This window comes from Stegodyphus dumicola, chromosome 4 (assembly GCF_044657685.1).
Source record: "Stegodyphus dumicola isolate Sdum_Otavi_A_Nest chromosome 4, ASM4465768v1".
In the NCBI taxonomy this organism is placed as follows: Eukaryota; Metazoa; Arthropoda; class Arachnida; order Araneae; family Eresidae; genus Stegodyphus; species Stegodyphus dumicola.
Window position 1 is genome coordinate 9,915,739 of NC_140771.1, and position 19,606 is coordinate 9,935,344.

A 19,606-nucleotide genomic window follows, 5' to 3' on the forward strand; every position below is an offset into this window, starting at 1 on the left:
AAAATGTATTTAAGAAGTATATTTAAGAAATTCAACACATCTATAAATGTTTTCTATAAAAACCAACATCTAATCCTTGTTTAGGGATAGAGAATATTATTTTTTTTAATACTGCATTTACTGCTAATATTCCAAAACTCACATTACACTCCAAAATGCCATTAGGTGTTTGAGAAAATATGCTTGCAATAATGCCTGCAAGTTTCGGAACAGCATATAGTAAAATTAAATTACAACAAGCACAAAAAAATCGAATTTAAAATTTCTGAGATTTATAACATCGCCCTGTATAAAAATCGAAATTATTATACCTCCAAATTAACGAATGCCCTGTAGACACTGGTTTATTCTATAAAGTTTTTACCATGATTTTTAAGAACATAATATTTAAAATTATAACTCCCAACTAAATAATAGTATATTAAAAAGAACATTTCCAATAAATTCTTTAATAGAACCCTGTACAACTGAAAAAAAATAGAAAGATCCTGCGAATGTTGAGATAATGTCGTATTTTGAGATTAAAGTACTTAATAATACGTTCAATACACATCATAAAAGGAATACTTTAGTGATTTAATAACTGTAAAATTACCAAAATAAATCCATTTATACGCCTCTGACTACTGTAATAAATTTTAAGAAGTATTTTTGAGCTTAAGTTTGGTAAACAGAAAAACAGTATTAGCTGAAACATGAAACGAAATGTTTAAATGTTCAAATGAAAACATTCCGAAAGATTTGTGTAATCACAATACTTCTGTCGAGACGGATGCTTAATCACTGATAATGATTTTAAAGTGGTTCAAATTATTCTATTATAATGAAACAGCAAAAAACATTTGAAGAAGCACCTATTTTAAGACATATAGAAATGCTTTATGCAGTTTTATCTAATTTTCTCTTTAATCAATCTTTTTATAGAAAAGAATTAGCGGATATTGTCTCAATACAAAATGCTAAAGAATGATTGATTATAAATTCAAAAACAACAATTAACAGGTCACTTGAACAGAATTGTGAGTTTTTTTTTAAATATACAGTCAAATAAGTTAACTGTTATTAAATATTACTATTGATGCTTCAGAAAATTTCAACAGACAAAATTTTGTCATTTCCTACTGTTTAGTTCTATATTTAAAATTTTCCAGTGATTTTTGATTTATTATAATTTCAATGAGATTTCATTCATAGTGAAATAGAGATGTTACATCTAAAGATTGCTTAAGAGGTTTAAATGGGAATTATTTAATATTTTTTGAGTTTTTTTTATAAACATTTTTGTAAGTAGTTTTATGTACATTTTCTGATCGTTCTAATTGCACATTAGAATTATCTTAATGTTAATCATTTCTCCTTTAATAGATTTCTTTCACAGTATTTGTTTACTTTTAAAACGTTTTTTTCCAGTTGATCCAATTTTATAAAAATTTGTAAAGCACACTATGTTTACTAATAAATAAAAAATTTAAAACAAAATGATCGCTGAAAGCTTTCAGATTTTACATTTCGCCCCAAAGGGGCTTGTTTTTAACGTTTTGTGTTACCTTTATTTATTAAATATATTCTTCACACTTAACTGTAAAATTGAGTTCAGGAGCAATATCGCAAAATAATTTTAAAATGAGCATATCCTTAGAATTTCCCACTCCCTTTGAAATCGTTGAATTTGTTAATCGAAAATCCGTTAAAGTTGTACAAAATATGAAATCGATAATAGAAGAAATTCCAAATTTATCCTTAGATAATTCACTAAATACAACAAATACATCACATTACAGCTGCAGGCGGTATTTTAAAACCGTTTCAATTAAAAAGGTCTAGCAGTTATATAAACAGCGTCGGATATGTGAGGTGCTTTAACTCTCTCGTGAAATTTTAACGCTTTCAAGAAAGAGGTTGGTTTATTATACGTATTTTTATCAGAAAAGTAGCTGCAGCATAGAAGAAGGTTTAAAAATAAACGTTTCTACTAGTTCGCTAGCATAACAGTTACACATCCTATGTAATAACACAGATCAAATTTCGCAGATTGCGGAAATAACAGAACAAAACATGAATAAAAATTATATTTCAATACAAAGCTCAAATATTAAATTTCTATAAAAGGTTTGACTCAGTCTTCAAACTCTTGCGAGCAATTACGGTTAGCAAGGTTAAAGTTGCTTCAAATAATTCACGTGTTGGGAGAAATAGTAGGGAGATGTCCATTATAGCTGTCACAAGCTCTCTTACGGACTGATTCTGTGCTTAAATACGTTAATTAATTTCAGGTAGGAGCTGATCAAAGCAGAAGTGAAAGTAAAGACAGAATGGTAAGATTTTTATGGCTATTAAATATAAAATGCCTAAAGTATATTAAATTTCTAAATTCAGTGAAATCATCAAAGTCATTACTTACGAAGATTGCTATTTATATTTCTGGCCTTGGCAACAGTAAATACTGCTAGGCGACTCCAGACGATTCCAATCGAAAGTTTGATATTTTTAACCATAACGTTTTCAGAATGTTTTTGCCATTTTAGCGTGATTTGTGTTGTTTACAGTAAACTGAAAAATTCATCTCGGGGAAAAAATGGAATTGACTCTTGAACATTTTCGTTCGATTATTTTTCATAACTTTCGATGTGGATTATCAAGACAAGTGTGCTTTGATGAACTTTATACAGAAATTAAGCACCATCCTACAGCACTGTAAAAAACTGGTATAATGAATTCAATCGTGGAAGACATTCGCTTCAGGACGAACTTCGTGAAGGTCGTCCTAAATCGGTTGTTGTGCCAGAAAATATTGATGTTGTGAGTTAACTGATTAAACAAGATCATCATGTGACATGCCGTGAGATTGAAGCATCTTTGCGCATTAGTATGACAAACATGAATAAGATATTACATGAGCATTTGGCCGAAAAAAAGATTTGTTCACTCTAGATCACGCATAATCAGACAAACGCTCAAAAGAAGACTCGTGTCGATTGGTGCAAGAACATGTTGGAAAAATACCTTCAAGTTGTATCAAGGGCTCTGTATAACATCTATACGGGTGAGGAATTATGGATGTACGCATGTGAGCCCGAAACAAAACAGCAGTGGACTGCATGGGTCTTCCAAGACGAGCCAAATCCAACAAAAGTTATTCGCGAAAGAAGCACATAGAAGAAAATGGTTGCCAGTTTTGTGGGCATTACCGGTCACGAGGCGACAGTGGCGTTAGAGCAACGCTCGACGGTCAATTCCGAATGGTAGATGACCATTTGTTTGCCAGAATTCATCGGGAAAATTCGAAAAAAGCAGAAGCAGAGGCGAATCATTCTTCATCATGACAATGCGAGCTCTCACACATCGACCAGACGAAGGAATTTTTGAATCGAATTGATGGTTCATCCGCTGTAGAGCCCTAATTTGGTACCCAATGACTTTTTTTATTACCGCACATCAAAAATAAACACCCTTAAAAGCGGCTGATGCATTCAAAACGCATGTTTTGGAGTTACCTCAATCGGCGTGGAAAATGTGCTTCGAAAATTGGTTCAAACGCATGAAAAAGTGTATTGATCTTCATGGAGAATATTTGAAAAAAAAAAAATAAATAAAACCAGTTTCGATCATAAACTTTTTTTTTTTTTTTTTTCATAATTGGACCAGGAACATAAATAGCAACTCTCATATTAATCATTATCCTAAAACTATATGGATAAATCATATGGTGAATCTATATAGATATTCTTCGTTGATGCGCTTACCTGAATGGCAACTATTGAAACGAAAGCTGGTGTAATAGATCTTTCAACTAGCAAATCATTTTTATCTGGCCTTAGGAATTCGAAAAGATCGACACCATAAGGTTTCAGTACAGCAGCCGATTTCTTCATCGATTCAGCAAAGGCACTGATTCCCATTAGCTGGAGACCCATGCCTGGCCATTGGCATCCCATACCAGTCAACACAAACCATACTTGTCTCTTTTCGCTCAATGCATTCTGTAAATAAAAGGAAAAACTTTATATTGCATCTTTATAATATAACAAAGCTATATCGATTACACGCATGCGTATTACGTTATGTTAAGCTATGCGGTACTAGCCAACTTAGTATAATTATTATAGTTAGATAACGTGCTGTACAGTACTTATAAGTGCTGGAAGTCATTGCTTGCTGAACATCTCGGTCAAAGTAAGATGTTTGACGGACACCGTGCCTGTCCTTAAAATTTCTCAGCCAACCGTTATTTGCTTTAAAAGTATGAACAACCAAGCTTCTGAGCTAAGATCTTAGCTTTTTCACAAAGAATCGAACTCGAGATTGGGTTTTTCCCATAGCACGTTAAAACCGCTTGAAAATGACATCTTCTGAATTTTTGTTTGTTTCTCCCTTCATTAATTTTCTTGAAGAACTTCTATCTTCGTTTTCAAACAGTGACACGAAGTTTAAAAGTGTAAGTTTGCTCCTTTCAATGTCTGATATCGTTGATTGTCCAACACTACCTTTCCGTCTTAATTTTTTTCTTAAATTCTGAAAGCGATTTCGATAATCAGCAATTAGGATAGTCGGAATTCGGATAATTGGAGTTATATCGGATACTACACAGGTGCTTCCAATTGTACAAATTCTCTTAAAAATAGGTAGGGAATTTTATAAAAACAATTTCAACATTGTAAGTTTCAATTCACTGTAAAAATATAAGTGAAATTGACAATTTTTAAGGTCCCTAAAGGGCAAAAATTTTATTCAGTGAAACACTCACTTAAAAGATAAAATTTTAATTTACGCGATTTAATATATAACGCATCAGCGGTTTAATTAGTAACATGAAACAGTTGGGAAAATAGGCGTTTCATTTCGCGCAGCTGTTAAATAATGATATCATCGAGAATGGAAAAAAGCAATTTCCCGTTCTTTTTTATTTTTATATGTAATTAGCAACCAATATATTAGCTTTGCTCAACTTGTAAGCAAACTAGTGAGCTTTTATAACGAAGTAAGAAATTTATTGTTTACAGTTCTATACGTTTTTGTATCCTGTTGTATAATTTACTTTAATTTTAAGAATTATTCTTTATTGTCCTTTAATTTTGAATGTCAGTGTAAGTAAAGACGTGCAGTTCTGTTTTCCAAGTTTTGGATATCTGCTTCTTTTCGTCTCAAGTTAAGATCCCCTTTCAGTTTGAAAAAAGCATTTTAAAACTTTTAATATATAATTTCTAAAATTTTACAAACACTCTGCATTACTAGTAAAAAATTAATAAATACTAGCAATAAAAAACTTACTTTTACTTGTATAATTGGTTCCTTTTCATTTTCGTAAAGTGCATATCCACGGAAAGGTTTCACTAAAGTTGGTGTGAAAGACAGTTTATTCAGTAAAGCAAAAAATTCAGCATTGAGATTTGGATTTTCTTTTATGTAATTGAACATGAAAAGCACTCCTTCCTCTGTGGTTGCTGGATAGAGCACTAGGCTGGGCAAAACTCGCTTTTCTGGTCTGCTAGTGGATTCGATGGGGTTTTGCTTCAGCATAGTTTGTACTATAGATCCACCGAAGCCAAAGCAGTTGACGGGAATATATGGTTTCGTAAGGGGAACTGGTTCAGTCACAACTACCATTCGACCGTCAACTAAAGCTGGACAGTGCGGGTTGGGAGTATTATATTCATAATTTGGAGGAATCAAACCAGTTTCAAAACTTATGATACCTTTCAAGATGCCACAAATACCTAAGAAAATAATAATTTCATTTAAAAACTATTTTAATATATCTAGCTTATTCTTAAAAAACGTTCACTGAAACTAACTAGGTTTTATATATATGAATGAATTTAAAACTTCAGTTGTACACCTCACTTAAGCGAAAAGTTTGACACGCTAAATTAAAGCATAGATTATATCATTAACTGTTCTCATTAAAAGTTTTACATTTCACATTTAATTTGATACTGATGATTATAATCTGACATTATATATATTTATTTATTTTTGAATAAGTATGAATCTGATTTAAAAAAATCTAATATGGACACACAAAATGACTTCCTTGTACGGCCTGTTAAATTATACCTAGTTTTTTGCTGCATTTAATTTATAATGATATAGCAACTTAATTGCTCTAATTGCATTAATGATATATTTCTCATTCAATTAATTCATTTCTCACTTCGCGGAATGGCAACAGTAGATAAAAGCTCAAAACATTATTAAAAATCGTAAAATACAGAAAAACATAAAACACCAAATACACTTAAAAACAGTTAAAAAAATTTACAATCCAAAATAGTTTCTACGCAAAAACAAGCAATTCGGCAGACAAGAAGGGATATTTTTTGGTGAACAAAACTGAAAATTTACTTTTAGTTCCACTTGGCAGAAAGACACCGAAGATGCAGAAACTGAATTCACTATTCTACTAAAGGATCAAACGTAATCAAATAGCGGCTACGTTAGGCTTAGTGGCACTTAAACAACTTTTAAATTGTTCACAATGCCACAAGTATTGCATGCAGGTGAACCAAAGGCATAAAAACCTTAACCGGAACATAACAACATAATTCAATCACTTTTAAAGAAAAAATGCACAATTTACCAACATATAAGAATAAGAAAACTGAGCCCACCGAGCTGTGTAACAGAGTAGGTGTATATATAAATATTATATATATCCATAAAGAAACATACTAAGAGGCTAAAAATTCAAAAGAAATTTTTTATACCCCTTCTGCGCCATAGCTGCATTACTGAAGTAAAATAAAGCATCTAAAGATAAAAGAAAATTGGAGTCAAAGCAAGGCAATTCCTCAACAATATTAAGAATTGCAACCGTGTATAACAGTTTTAACACAATATCAAAGCAAATCAAAGTTTTTTAAAAAATTCATAGTAGTACAAACTCGAAAAATAAAAATACAAAAGGGCAAAAATATAACGTTCTGAGGCTACTCGTTTTTGAGTTATACGAGATGCATACCTACGTACGTACAGACGTTACGAAAAAAAAAAAAAAAAAAAAAAAAAAAACTCTTCAGAATCCATTTTGAACACATTTTAGAATCCGTTTAGGGAAAAAAAAAAAAAAAAAGTCTTTTATTCTGTCCCTACGTACAGATGTCACGCAAAAACATCGTGAAAATGGATTCGAAAGTGGGTTAAAATGGATATTTTCGTTGAAGCATTATTCCCGAAATTTTTCACAATAACAACACTTCCTTTACTTAGTACAAAGAAGTAAAAACAGTATTCTGACAAGCTGTCATATTTGCAAAATTTTAAATACGTCAAACAACCACACAGGATGGAAGTACGTATTTTTAAGTCAGTTCTTTAAGAATTTTTTCATGTAAAACGTTTTCTTTTCTATGGCGTTCTGTATTAGTATAGAAGGAGGGAAGTAGTAATTAAAAAAAATGTAATAAAAAGCTTTTTGGTAAGCATAAACTACGTATAATAATTTGATCTTGTACTAGCAGCACATAGTAAATAATCAATTAATTGGAAAATAGCGGCACTGTCATTCTCTCTCCTCCTTCTTTCCTCTATTGATAATTAAAAAAGAAATCAACAACTAATCCTGAAAAGGGTTAAATAAATTCATAGAAAGCTCAAATGATAGTAAAATCTACATCGAACATGAAGTTTAGTATTATAGATAAATAAATTTTAACCTTAAAAATGATACATAGATTTTAAACAATTTAACATTTTTGTTCTTCGAAAGTAATATTACGTGAAAGAATATTGTTATGAATTTGGTATTTAAAAAGCTAATGTTAGTTCAATTATAAATTAAATGGTTTTATTTCTCGCGCAGTGCAGCGCGTGACGAATATTAAAAGAAAGCTAAGCCGGAAAAATTAAAAATACAAGAGCGCGTGCGTTAAATAAATAAATATCTCTTTTTGATTTCGAGAAAGTGCTGGAAAATTCTAGCGCGTGATTTTTAAAATCTTATAAAAGGAGGAAAACATCTCAGTTCGTAGTAGTTGCTTAATTTGTTGTTGTTTAGAAAACTGCTCTTGTTGATTGTAGCGAATTCGCAGATTAGCGTTCTTTAGCTGTTTTGAATTACGTTCTATTGGACATTTGAGTAGTTAAAAGATAACTACTGTGAGATATTGTAATACTGCATGATAATTTGAGAAAATTTAAGCATTTTTGTTGTGATAATAATAAATTTTTGTTCATTTTTCATCGGACTTGTGCATTCATTTCATAACGAACCCGTACGCACGCAACAATTTTTGGTGTCAGGAGTGGGGTTTTGAATGCCAATCACAAGAGCGATGGAAGAACAGTTAAAACAATTCATGGTAGCTTTTGCTATATTTAAAGAAGAAATGAAAGACTCTGTTAAAGAAGAAATTAGGTCCGTTAAAAAAGAAATGAAGTTGGGCCAGGAATCTGTTAAGGACGAAATGAAAGCCGTTCAAGCTGGTCAAGAAAAGATTGAAGCAGGTCAAGAAGAAATGAAAAGAGAGATTACCTGCATAATAGAAAATAAATTTGAAGCTATGGAAGGCAGAATTGACACAGTTGAAAATAAAGTTGGACTAATTGAAGAAAGAGTTTCTTCGGTGAAAGAAAAAATAAAAGAAAGAGTTTCTTCTGTAAAAGAACATATAGAAGGGAGAGTTTCTGCTGTGGAGGAACGAATTGAAGGAAGAGTTTGTGCCGTCCAACACCAAATCGAACAACAAATTGATGAGAGAGTTTCTGCAGTTGCCAAAGAAATGGATACTTTAAAGAAATTCGTAGCGTCGGCAGGGAGCAGGAGTGATGATTTTAAATTCTTACCAATGCCTGCTCGTCCACCTCTGAAGCTATCCACATATGATGGGAAGACCTCCTGGCAGGTGTATAAGACACAATTTTCTATCGTGGCGGATGCGAATGGATGGGATTCCCAAGCTAAGGCCTGTCATCTCGCCGCTTCTCTAAGAGCCGACGCAGCGGATATTCTTCAGACTCTTCCCGAAAACAAAAGGTTAGATTTCGAAGCTCTGTTCGGCGCCTTGGAGTTGCGCTTTGCGGAGAAGTGTTTAAAAGACTACAGCAGGCTCCAATTACAATCTCGTCAACAGAAGCCTACCGAAACACTTCAGGAGCTCGCCGCGGATGCTGAAAGGCTGTCCCATCTCGCCTTTTCGGAATGCCCGACAGAAACAAGGGAAATCCTGTCCTTGCAATACTTTATCGACGGCATCCGAGATACTGAAATACAGAAAGCTCTACGAATGGCGGATGTAAAAGATTTAAAAAGTGCTCTAGTGTACGCCATGAAATTTGAGGCAGCCCAGCAAGCCACTCGTCGAGATCGCTACCCAGTCAGAGCTGTGCGAGTCCACGACCCAGGGGACCAATTGATGGCTCGTTTAGATGATTTATCCAGACAAGTCGATGCTTTGATACGGAGTAGCAGTGAGAACAAAGTGGCTGTAAGATGTTGGAGATGTGGTTCTGAAGGTCACCTACGACGGCATTGCAGAACACCCCAGGGCACGGATAATAAAACGGATGAGTTGACAAGACCAGTGAATGCTTTAAGACGGAATAGTGGTGAAACAAAACCGACCCTAAAGTGCTGGAATTGCGGTGTTGAAGGCCACCTACAAAGGAACTGCAGAACTCCCCAGAGCACGGAAAATAAGGCATACGATTTAAACAGACAATTAAATGCCACGGGAAGGAAAAGGACTGACAAGAAACCAAAGTGCTGGAACTGTGGAGCTGAAGGCCACGTACGAAAGAATTGCAGAACACCCCAGGGTACGAAAATTGAGACAATTTCTGAGCAACGACGCAGGAAACAAATTAATGACCATATCAAGGAACGGAGGTTGCCAGATAATGAAAAACCCTGTTTTAAAGCGCTTAAGATCTCTATAGTGAGTGGCAACAATAACGGACTGTCCATCAATGGGAATATCGATAGAGTTCCTTGCAATATTATCATTGACACAGGAGCTAATGTTACCATCATTAGGAAAGATTTAGCTGAACAGTTTAAAGATAAACTTATTTGGACGCCATCCTGTGTTACCCTTCAGACTGCGTCTGGTGACAAGATCGACATAACTGGGAAGTTAAATGTAAACATCACGTTTGGAAGTGCCGCCTACCATCACACGGCATATGTGGCGGATATTACAGATCCATGCATACTCGGATTGGACTTTTTAAGGAAATACAATTTTTCCTTAGATTTCAAAAACAATAAGCTGCTTTCAGCATCTGATGGCATGACTATCCATCCTCAAAAGGGATCCTCGCCTGGAAATGTCGAAGCCTTGTCCGAAAGATCGAGCTCGGGAAGCTGCCGAAATCATACAAGGGTCGAAAAGAAACTCAAGACTACCAGCTATTCTCCATCCCAGAAGCTCTTCGGTCGAGACCTTCGTCTGCCTTGTGACCGCCTGTTTAGTCGCCCTACGGATGCGCCTTCATCGCCTGAGGAACACATCCAAGATGCCCAGGCCCGGTTTGAGGGGATGCACCGTTCTGCACGAAAGCGAGTCAACTTGGCGACGGAGAAAATGAAGACCAGATGCGACACAAGAGCTACTAGACAGAGATCCAACAAAGGAGACAAGGTGTGGTTGTGGAACCCAATTCAACGAAAAGGACTGAGTCCTAAATTACAGTCACCTTCGGATGGTCCATATACAGTGCTGAACACGAATGACGTCGGGGTTCGGATCCGTGAGTCTTCGAACTCTTACGACAGGTTAGCTTATTACTATGGCCATAGTACATAATGTAAATAATTGTAAATAGTATCAGACCATGGTCCTTTTTCTTTTTAAATGTGTATTTGATTTGTTTTGTATTTAGTATTTGATAGCATTTGATTTGTTTAAGTTAGTTATTGCATTTATTGTTTATATTGTTTGATATTGTAATGTAATGTTTATGCCTCAGTTGCATTTATGCCACAGTTGTAAGTTTAGCTTCCTGTCCAGGGATTGTACTGCCCGGGACGTGCAGTCCTTGGGAAGGGGGCAGTGTTACGAATTTGGTATTTAAAAAGCTAATGTTAGTTCAATTATAAATTAAATGGTTTTATTTCTCGCGCAGTGCAGCGCGTGACGAATATTAAAAGAAAGCTAAGCCGGAAAAATTAAAAATACAAGAGCGCGTGCGTTAAATAAATAAATATCTCTTTTTGATTTCGAGAAAGTGCTGGAAAATTCTAGCGCGTGATTTTTAAAATCTTATAAAAGGAGGAAAACATCTCAGTTCGTAGTAGTTGCTTAATTTGTTGTTGTTTAGAAAACTGCTCTTGTTGATTGTAGCGAATTCGCAGATTAGCGTTCTTTAGCTGTTTTGAATTACGTTCTATTGGACATTTGAGTAGTTAAAAGATAACTACTGTGAGATATTGTAATACTGCATGATAATTTGAGAAAATTTAAGCATTTTTGTTGTGATAATAATAAATTTTTGTTCATTTTTCATCGGACTTGTGCATTCATTTCATAACGAACCCGTACGCACGCAACAATATTAAATTTAGCGCTAAAACTGCTGAAGTGGCAACAGTGGTGGAAACCAGTTTCATTTGCTATTAATTCACAAATTTCGCTAACCCTGAAAAGGGTTAAATAGATTTTATAGAAAACTACATTGAACTGATGGTAAAATCTACATCGAACATGAAATTTAGTATTATGGATAAATAAATTTTAACCTTAAAAAATGATAAACAGATTTTTAACACTGAAATTTTTGTTTTTCGAAAGACACTAATGCAACGTGAAAGAATATTAAATTTAGCGCTAAAACTGAAGTGGCAACAGTGATGGAAACCAGTTTCATTTGCCATTAATTCACAAATTTCGCTAATCCTGGAAAGAGTTAAATAGGTTCTATAGAAAACTACACTGAGATGATCGTAAAATCTACATCGAACATGAGATTTAATATTATGGATAAATAAATTTTAACCTTAAAAATGATAAATAGATTTTTAACACTGCTATTTTTGTTCTTCGAAAAACACAAATGCTACCTGAAAGAATATTGATTTAGCGCTAAAACTGCTTAAGTGGCAACAGTGGTGGAAACCAATTTCATTTGTTTTTAATTACCAAATTTCTCCCACTTCAGATTAAATAGTATTCTGGTCTTAATTTTAAAATTAACTTATGGAATCCAATACGAAATTTGCTCATTTTGTTAAGTATTGTAACTAAATTATCAAATGGGAAATATAAACATAATGGAAGTAAATAAGGATTACTGCCTGAAGTTAATGACACACAAGGGTTTTTCTAAATAAAGGGAAGTTAATCTGTTGAATAAAATAAGTTTACAGCATAAGAACTAAATAAAATTTTATACTGTATTTATGTTCTAAAGTTGGCTCTCAAATATAAAAATTTTTTCGTTGTTTGTAGTTCATCTTCGGCTTACCAGTAGCTGTGTGATTAAAAGAACTAAACACTGATATTCTTATAATTGATACATTTCTATGCAAAATGAGTTGTTAGCGGTCTTCCATATTGTTTTCTCAAATCATTTTCTTGTGAAATATACTTTTCTGCGAAGCAAGCACACCCACATATATTTCTTCATTACATATTAATTTATCCGAATGACATTAAATTATTAATACAGCATACATATAATTGTGTTGCACTTGTGAAGTAACTAAAATATCTAGTTAGTATTATTATTTTCTTCAAATATTGGGTAAATATGGTTATTTTGTTATTAAGATGTTAAAGCAGAATTTCTACTTAAAACTAAGTCAAACTCTGGTAGGACATGCACTCGAACTTGAGAATATAAAAGTCTTACTTTATTAATTATCTGATCAAAAAACGTCTCTGATGACGAATTGTGTCTCGAGTTACGAACACTCATGTCGAAAACAAGTGGTTTTTCAATGTGTTGAAGTAATCTATGCCACATAATTAACATTCATGGACTTCTGAAAACATAGTTTGCTTAAGACGCATTAGCAAAGTCTGCAGCAAGTGTCTTACAGGAGTATGAATTCCTGGATAAAATTATGTCTAGAATGAGTTACAGGCAGAGACTTTGAAGGCTTTGACACATAGGACTTGTCTTTTTATACTATCGTGTCTCTAAGCAAAACCATCGGTTGGGAAGTTAACAATGAAAATGAGGAAAAGTTACTATCATTTAGATAGATGAACTCAACAAGAAGAAACCACAGTAACTTCTGAAACAGCATCAAAAAGCGATTTTGGAAGAAATGAACTCAGAAGATGAGGATTCTAGTTATCTGATCAGTGAAATATGGGCGGAATGGGGTAAGGTTTAAAGTTTTCACGTAACGATATCACCAAAATAAAGCAGTAGCAAGTTATAACATAGCAGTTCCAATGACATTGCTGTGTCTCACTGTTAGAAACATTTGAAAACGTAAATAAAATCAAGCCGTATTGCACAATCTCTGAAACAAACGCAGGCCCAGTGAGTCTCAAGCAGAGTCTAGTAGCGCTTACAGACAAATATATATATATATATATATAGAAGAAGATGTCCCCTAAAAAGAGTTTCAAGGTAATTTTATGGAAGAGAACTTTGCATCCAAACAAAATATATTCCTAATCCTTTTCTACTTATACTTGTCTACTCCGCTTAGTAGAAGTACAGTGAAATTAAGTCATCGTCTATTTTATCTGTTTAATAGCGTTCGTATTCTTTTATGGCAAATTTAAAGATTTCCTTTGGTTTTGCCTTATGAACGTATGTACAGCATTCTGTTGCGTGTATACGGGTTTGTGAGAGACTGAATGCACACAGGTCACATGACAGGTTGGTAAAATTTATTTTATTACCATTTCTTCTCTTTCAGACACGTGAACACAGACATGGAATTAAAAATAGGCAAAGCTATTCTTCAAAAAAGCACTAGTACCAGATATCTAGGTGTAACACTGGACAAGAAATTAAACTTTTGCTAATCATACTGTTATAGAAATAGTAGAGAAGAGATCCCTAATTTTAAAAAGACTAGCCGGTACCAAATGGAGAAATTCACAGACTACCCTAAATAAAACTTACAACAGTTATATTAAACCCATTTTCAAATAGGGAAGTGAGATTTTAATCTCTACCATGCAAGGGAAGATTGGCTCTTTGAAGAGACCCAAAGCAAAACTCTTCGGATCATCACAGGAGCGGTGAAAACTTCCTCGATTAAAGCTATGCAAAGCTATACTTCCAACCCACCAATTGCTACTGAAACCAAGAAACAAGCAGTTGGTACATTCGTTTAAAATGAAAGCATCGCATAGAGCGCAATGGATGACCGAAACCATGAACGAAGTACCATGAAGACCCGAATGTTTCCAATAGAGGCTTGAGAGGAATTATTACTATATATAGATAAAAACAAATGAATGAATTGTAACATGGTCATGGTTAATCTCTTAGAATATATTGATATCAAATACCAGGTATACTAATTTAGAAGTCAAACAACAAAAATCAGCGTTATATTTGCAAATTTTCACAGGACTAGTTTCTACGGAGCCCTCATCCGCAGGCTGCCAAAGTGAAAAGAAACAAGATAAGATATAGTGATAGGATAAGATAAGAACAGCTGAATAGGTGTTAAGCAAATAGCGCCATCTATTGGCTATGTCCTAAAGGCTGAAGGTAGGGATGGATTGGAATTAGGATCGTAACTAGAACGGAAGGACTTTTTGGAATGAGAAATGCCTCTAGGAAATCTAATTAATCAATGAAAGCTGTTTTTTTTTAATAATTTTGGCTGAAAAAAATAGAAAATGTGATTTCCAACCAACAATTCTGGTAACAGAAGACTTCTGTGTTTCTTTATTCCTAATGTATGCCTCATGTTCCTTAAAGGGAAATTTTAAGGCTTTCTTAGTTTGATCAATGTGAACCAAAACAAACTGGCAAGGCATACGACCCAGAAGTTAAATTTCTGTAAAATACGTACAGTTTTATAGCTAATTGATGGAAAGAAAGGAATGGCAACATAATTCTTATAATCTCCTAAAACAAGAGTGTGCCTTTTTGGTGTGTTTGAGATGAGAACTTTTTTGGTTCTCATCTCAAACACACCAAACATGCTTGGTGGCATGATGAGAACATGCGGGTGAAAAGCCCCTGTCAATAGCTACTGCTTTTAAATAATTTAATTCTTGATCAAGAGCCAATTTGGAGGAGCAAACTTCGAGTGCATGGAAAACAAAGAAATAAATGAAGCTAATTTTTGTTTAGTCGGATGACATGACTTGAAGTGTGGTGGAAGGCAAACCGATGAAAGTGTATGGTAAATCGTAATACTGAAATTGGATGTGTTACGGGTGACCAAAATGCCGAGGAACGGAAGAGAATTGCATGTCTCGTTCAAAAGTGAAATGAATAGCAGGATCAATAGAATTCATTATTAAAAGAACTTTATTTAAATCATCTTTATTTCCGTCAAACAGGTTAAAAGTATCGTCTACGTAGCGGAACCATACCGGGAAGTTTAAAGTTTCAAATAATTTTGAATCATAATAATAAGAGAACCTTAAAATTTTGCGATAAAAAACATGAGGCATATGTTAGGAAAAAAGGAAACACAGAAATCCACTGTTGCCCAGCATTGTTGGTCCAAAAATCCCACTTTCCATTTTTCTGCAGGCAAAATTATTCAAAAAAAGTATCTTCCATTGGCGAAGTACATTTTCTAGAGGCGTTTCACATTCAAAAAATCTTTCCGTTTTATTTAACGACCCTAATTCCAATCCATCTTTAACTTAGGCTTTAAGGTATCTGCCTACGTTCGGAGCACTTTTTTTAAAAAACATAGAATTCTGATGAAATATATATTTATTTAGTCAAAATATGATATCAAATCATGAAAATAGGTACATTTTTAGGAATATTTTTATAAATTTTTGAAATATATGAAATTTTATGCAAATTTTTAGGAGAATTTAACACTTACGTTAAATGCCGTATATTTTTTCTCACAGCATATATTTCAATTTTTTTATACTGTATACTACTACAACACTTATCTGTGTTATGAACTAAAATGTATATGATATTTCTAAAATTTACTAAAATATGTGTAATTACATGAAAAAACACAGTTTTTTGTAAAATATTTCTTATCGTTTTATATAGAAATACTTATAAAACAATCAAATTAATAAATATTACTTAGATTGTAGCTTAAAACCTAATAAATAATATAGAAAACATTTTAGTGAAATTTAATAGAGATATCTTTAGAACATTTTGAGTAATTACATTTCTTGTATGTAAAAACACTAGAAAAATTAGTTTTTCAGAAAACGCATTTAAAGATTTCACATTAACAGAAAAACTGTTCTGTTGTATTTACACACTTAAAATTCTCCACATTTGTACATCACACCCTCCATATCTTTATACTTAAGTAATTTTGATTTCCTATTTGATTTTAATTTTTTTCTGGCTATTTTCGAAATGAGCGACGAATGAATTTTCGAGTTCTTTATTCTTTCGTTATCAATTCCAAAGTAATTTTTAATCATTTCTTGTTCAATTGATATGCCTAAATGTTCAAACACAGGAAGTAATCCAAGATACCCTGAATTAAAACTTAAAACGGCTATATATGCACCCAGCAACATAGTCTTTATACCTAATCGCAATGTTGCCAACCCCAGTTAAAAAAACCGCAATGTTGCCAGTCCCAGTTCAAAGAATTAAGGCAAATAATTATTGCCAGAAACAAAAAAAAAAAGTACCCAGAATTAAAATGATATGTTTTAGCACAATTTTACACACAAACAGTTAAAAAAAAACACGGATAACAACATTGTTTACCTTTAAGTTGAGCCTTTTAAATGGCACTTCCGGTCTTTCTGCTTTCACTTCCAGTGCAGTTAATTGGCTATACCTTCTCTTCTAATTATCACAAACGTAAAAATGAACCATTTTTGGAATCCTACAAAATTGACCTTTCAAATTGGGCAATAAAAAAATCGAATTTTTTCGCCGAAATCGTTTTTTTAACGTAGGCAGATACCTTAAGAAAATTATGTTTTAGTTTTCTTGTTTCACCAATAGACGGCTCTAGTAGCTTAAATCCTGTCCAGCCATTCTTATCTTATCTTTTCACTATATCTTATCACGTTCATTTGCACTTTGGCAACTGAGAAGAATGGTTCGGTAAAACCATCGAAACTACTCATGTGAAAATTTGCAAATATAACGGTTGTTTGACTTCTAAATTAATATTTATTTGAGCCACAAGACAGCAAACCACTTCCTCCAGAGTCACTTAGAAAGCATATTTTTGAGAAAGTAATGGATACTGACCAGGCAGGAAAATCAACAGGCAAATCCTGGGCTAACGTTCAAGACACTTTTGTAAAACGTTTTGTAAAAAACCACGTAAAGAGGCTGTGGCAAACTGCAGACTGCAAACAGATTAAGATTGCATGGCACATCATCATAATAAAATTGCCATCCTTCCATCTAGTATATGCCAGATTTGTAATTCGGGCATTATGAATGCAGAGCATCTTACATGCCCACAACTGAAACGTGGTAAGATAAAAAAACTATACTGGAATACCAGAAGTTTCATGAATTCCTTGTGAAGACTATATATCTTATGATCCTTTCCTTGTTATTTTAACTTTTTACTTTTGTCCCCATGTTCATTTGTTCTGGTTCTCACTTTAAATGTTTGTTCTTTTTTATTATATAACATTGTTCTTGTGTGATTCTTGAGCTGTTTTATATGTTTGGATTGATCCTTCCGAAAAAGCCATATGTAACAACAACGACAATTTATCTTATCTAAAGAAACACTTCAGAGTTCTGGAGGAAACTGGCACTTTCCACAAAAATAGTCTTACAGCTCTTCACAGTATCACAGAGTACAATAATAAATAGTTCCTTTTTAATCTATTGAGAACGTTAAACAGAAAGCAGTACAAAGCGCATCTAAAGAGCGAAGAGAACCCGGATATATCTCCGTATTCCGAACTCACACTGAACTAACTACCAAGAAAGATTGAGAGCAGATGCTCTCTCCGGTCTTGTGTAGCTTTCCCTCGGTTGCCGAGAAATACTTCTCGAAATTACTGGAAAGCATATAAAGGCCTTGTACAGTTCGAGCTACACTGAGGATCAATTAAAGTTATTCAGTTACTATACTCATTATATTATACAGGTACCGGAACGAAATATCGGCAAATTTAGCGACTTTTTGTCTATTTCTCGCCAAATTCGGCGACAAAAATTATTCGCCGAAGCCGTTGCGAGCTTGACGATATCTCGCCAAATAGGTGAGATAACCATTTACTCAGTGTTAAATAGACTTGCCCCTGTATTTCTTACTTCTCCTGCAGAGCATCGTGTCTCCAGATTTTCATGTTGCATTACACAGAAAAATACAACAGTCTCACATATAATCGCACTAAAATCAATTATCTGTGTACAAAATTCGTAATAATATTATTGAAAAACTTAACAATTTAAACTGGTAAAAATCTTAGCTGCACTAAAATATCAGCGTATCTTTTATGTATTTGAAACATTTTTCCGATAATAAAAAGGGTAAGCTAATGTTTAAAAGACATATTTAATCTATTCAGTTAATATTATTATGGAAAGGGTAAGCTAGTGTCTAAAAGATATACTTAATCTATTCAGTTAATATTATTGCAGAATGAGTAAGCTAATAAATTAATACACATAAGTTACGAAATACAAATGCGAGCGAGTGAAGTATGAAAAAATATTCTAAATTCGATCACCTGAAGAAGCCTCTGTATGACCAACGTTCCCCTTTATAGTTCCAATGAGAAGAGGCGTTTCTCTTCCTTCGCAATAAACTGATGAAATCGCATTCAGTTCGATGGGATCACCGACTACTGTTCCGGTTCCGTGAGCTTCTACGAAATCTACATCTTGAGCAGTAATTCCAGCACCTTTCAAGCAATCTTCAAAAAGTTCTACCTCCTCTTTATAAGAAGGCACGGAAATACCTGGAATACAAAATGCACGTTTTACTTTAAAACGTAAAAGGTTACTCAGGCAATTCAGTATGATTTGTAATGTACGAAAAGAATTTTTATAGTTTTAGAAGAACTTCAGAAATAAAGTATGTTATTTGCAGGCTATAAAACTTCACATAAAAAATTTGAGTGAAATAATATATAATGTTATTATTATTATTATTAAAAGTTCAAATGATGTTTCCATTGTCCTCTAAGACCAGTATCATTTAAAAAAACTAACATATAGGTATTGCACCATCCTTTCATAAAATTGATTAAATTGAAAATTAAATCCTACTAGTTAAAAATGCAACGTTACTCTCACGTTTCTAAGGGGTCTAGTTTGAATGCCTTGAGAGTTTGGGGAGGATCAAAAAGTGCTGCATCTACGAGGTTAAGACATCTCTGGTATATTTCATGAAATTAAGCGCAGAGTTATGTGTATGCTAATATTATCGAGCTAATTCGCCATGTTCAAAATAACTCATACACTAGAAAAATAGAACTCTAGAATTAACATTGATCAGGAAACACTCTGGAGCTGCAGATCTCTAAACAGCCTTACTTGGTTACTTGGTGATGTAAGACTTTACTATGTAGCGATTTGTGTCATAAAAATGCATACT

At 33.5% G+C, this 19,606-nt stretch overlaps 1 protein-coding gene across 2 annotated transcripts in view; it reads right to left on the bottom strand.

Moving 5' to 3' along the window:
- The window catches only part of LOC118187786 (fatty acid synthase-like), a 171,565-nt gene that overhangs the window by 107,448 nt on the left and 44,511 nt on the right, over positions 1-19,606 (bottom strand). For both annotated transcript variants that reach the window (XM_085814529.1, XM_085814530.1), the window contains 3 exons: positions 18,738-18,968; positions 5,269-5,714; positions 3,744-3,980 (listed from right to left, as the gene is read on the bottom strand). In XM_085814529.1, the coding sequence (XP_085670655.1) occupies positions 3,744-3,980; positions 5,269-5,714; positions 18,738-18,968 (914 nt within the window). The remainder of the gene's footprint in view (positions 1-3,743; positions 3,981-5,268; positions 5,715-18,737; positions 18,969-19,606) is intronic.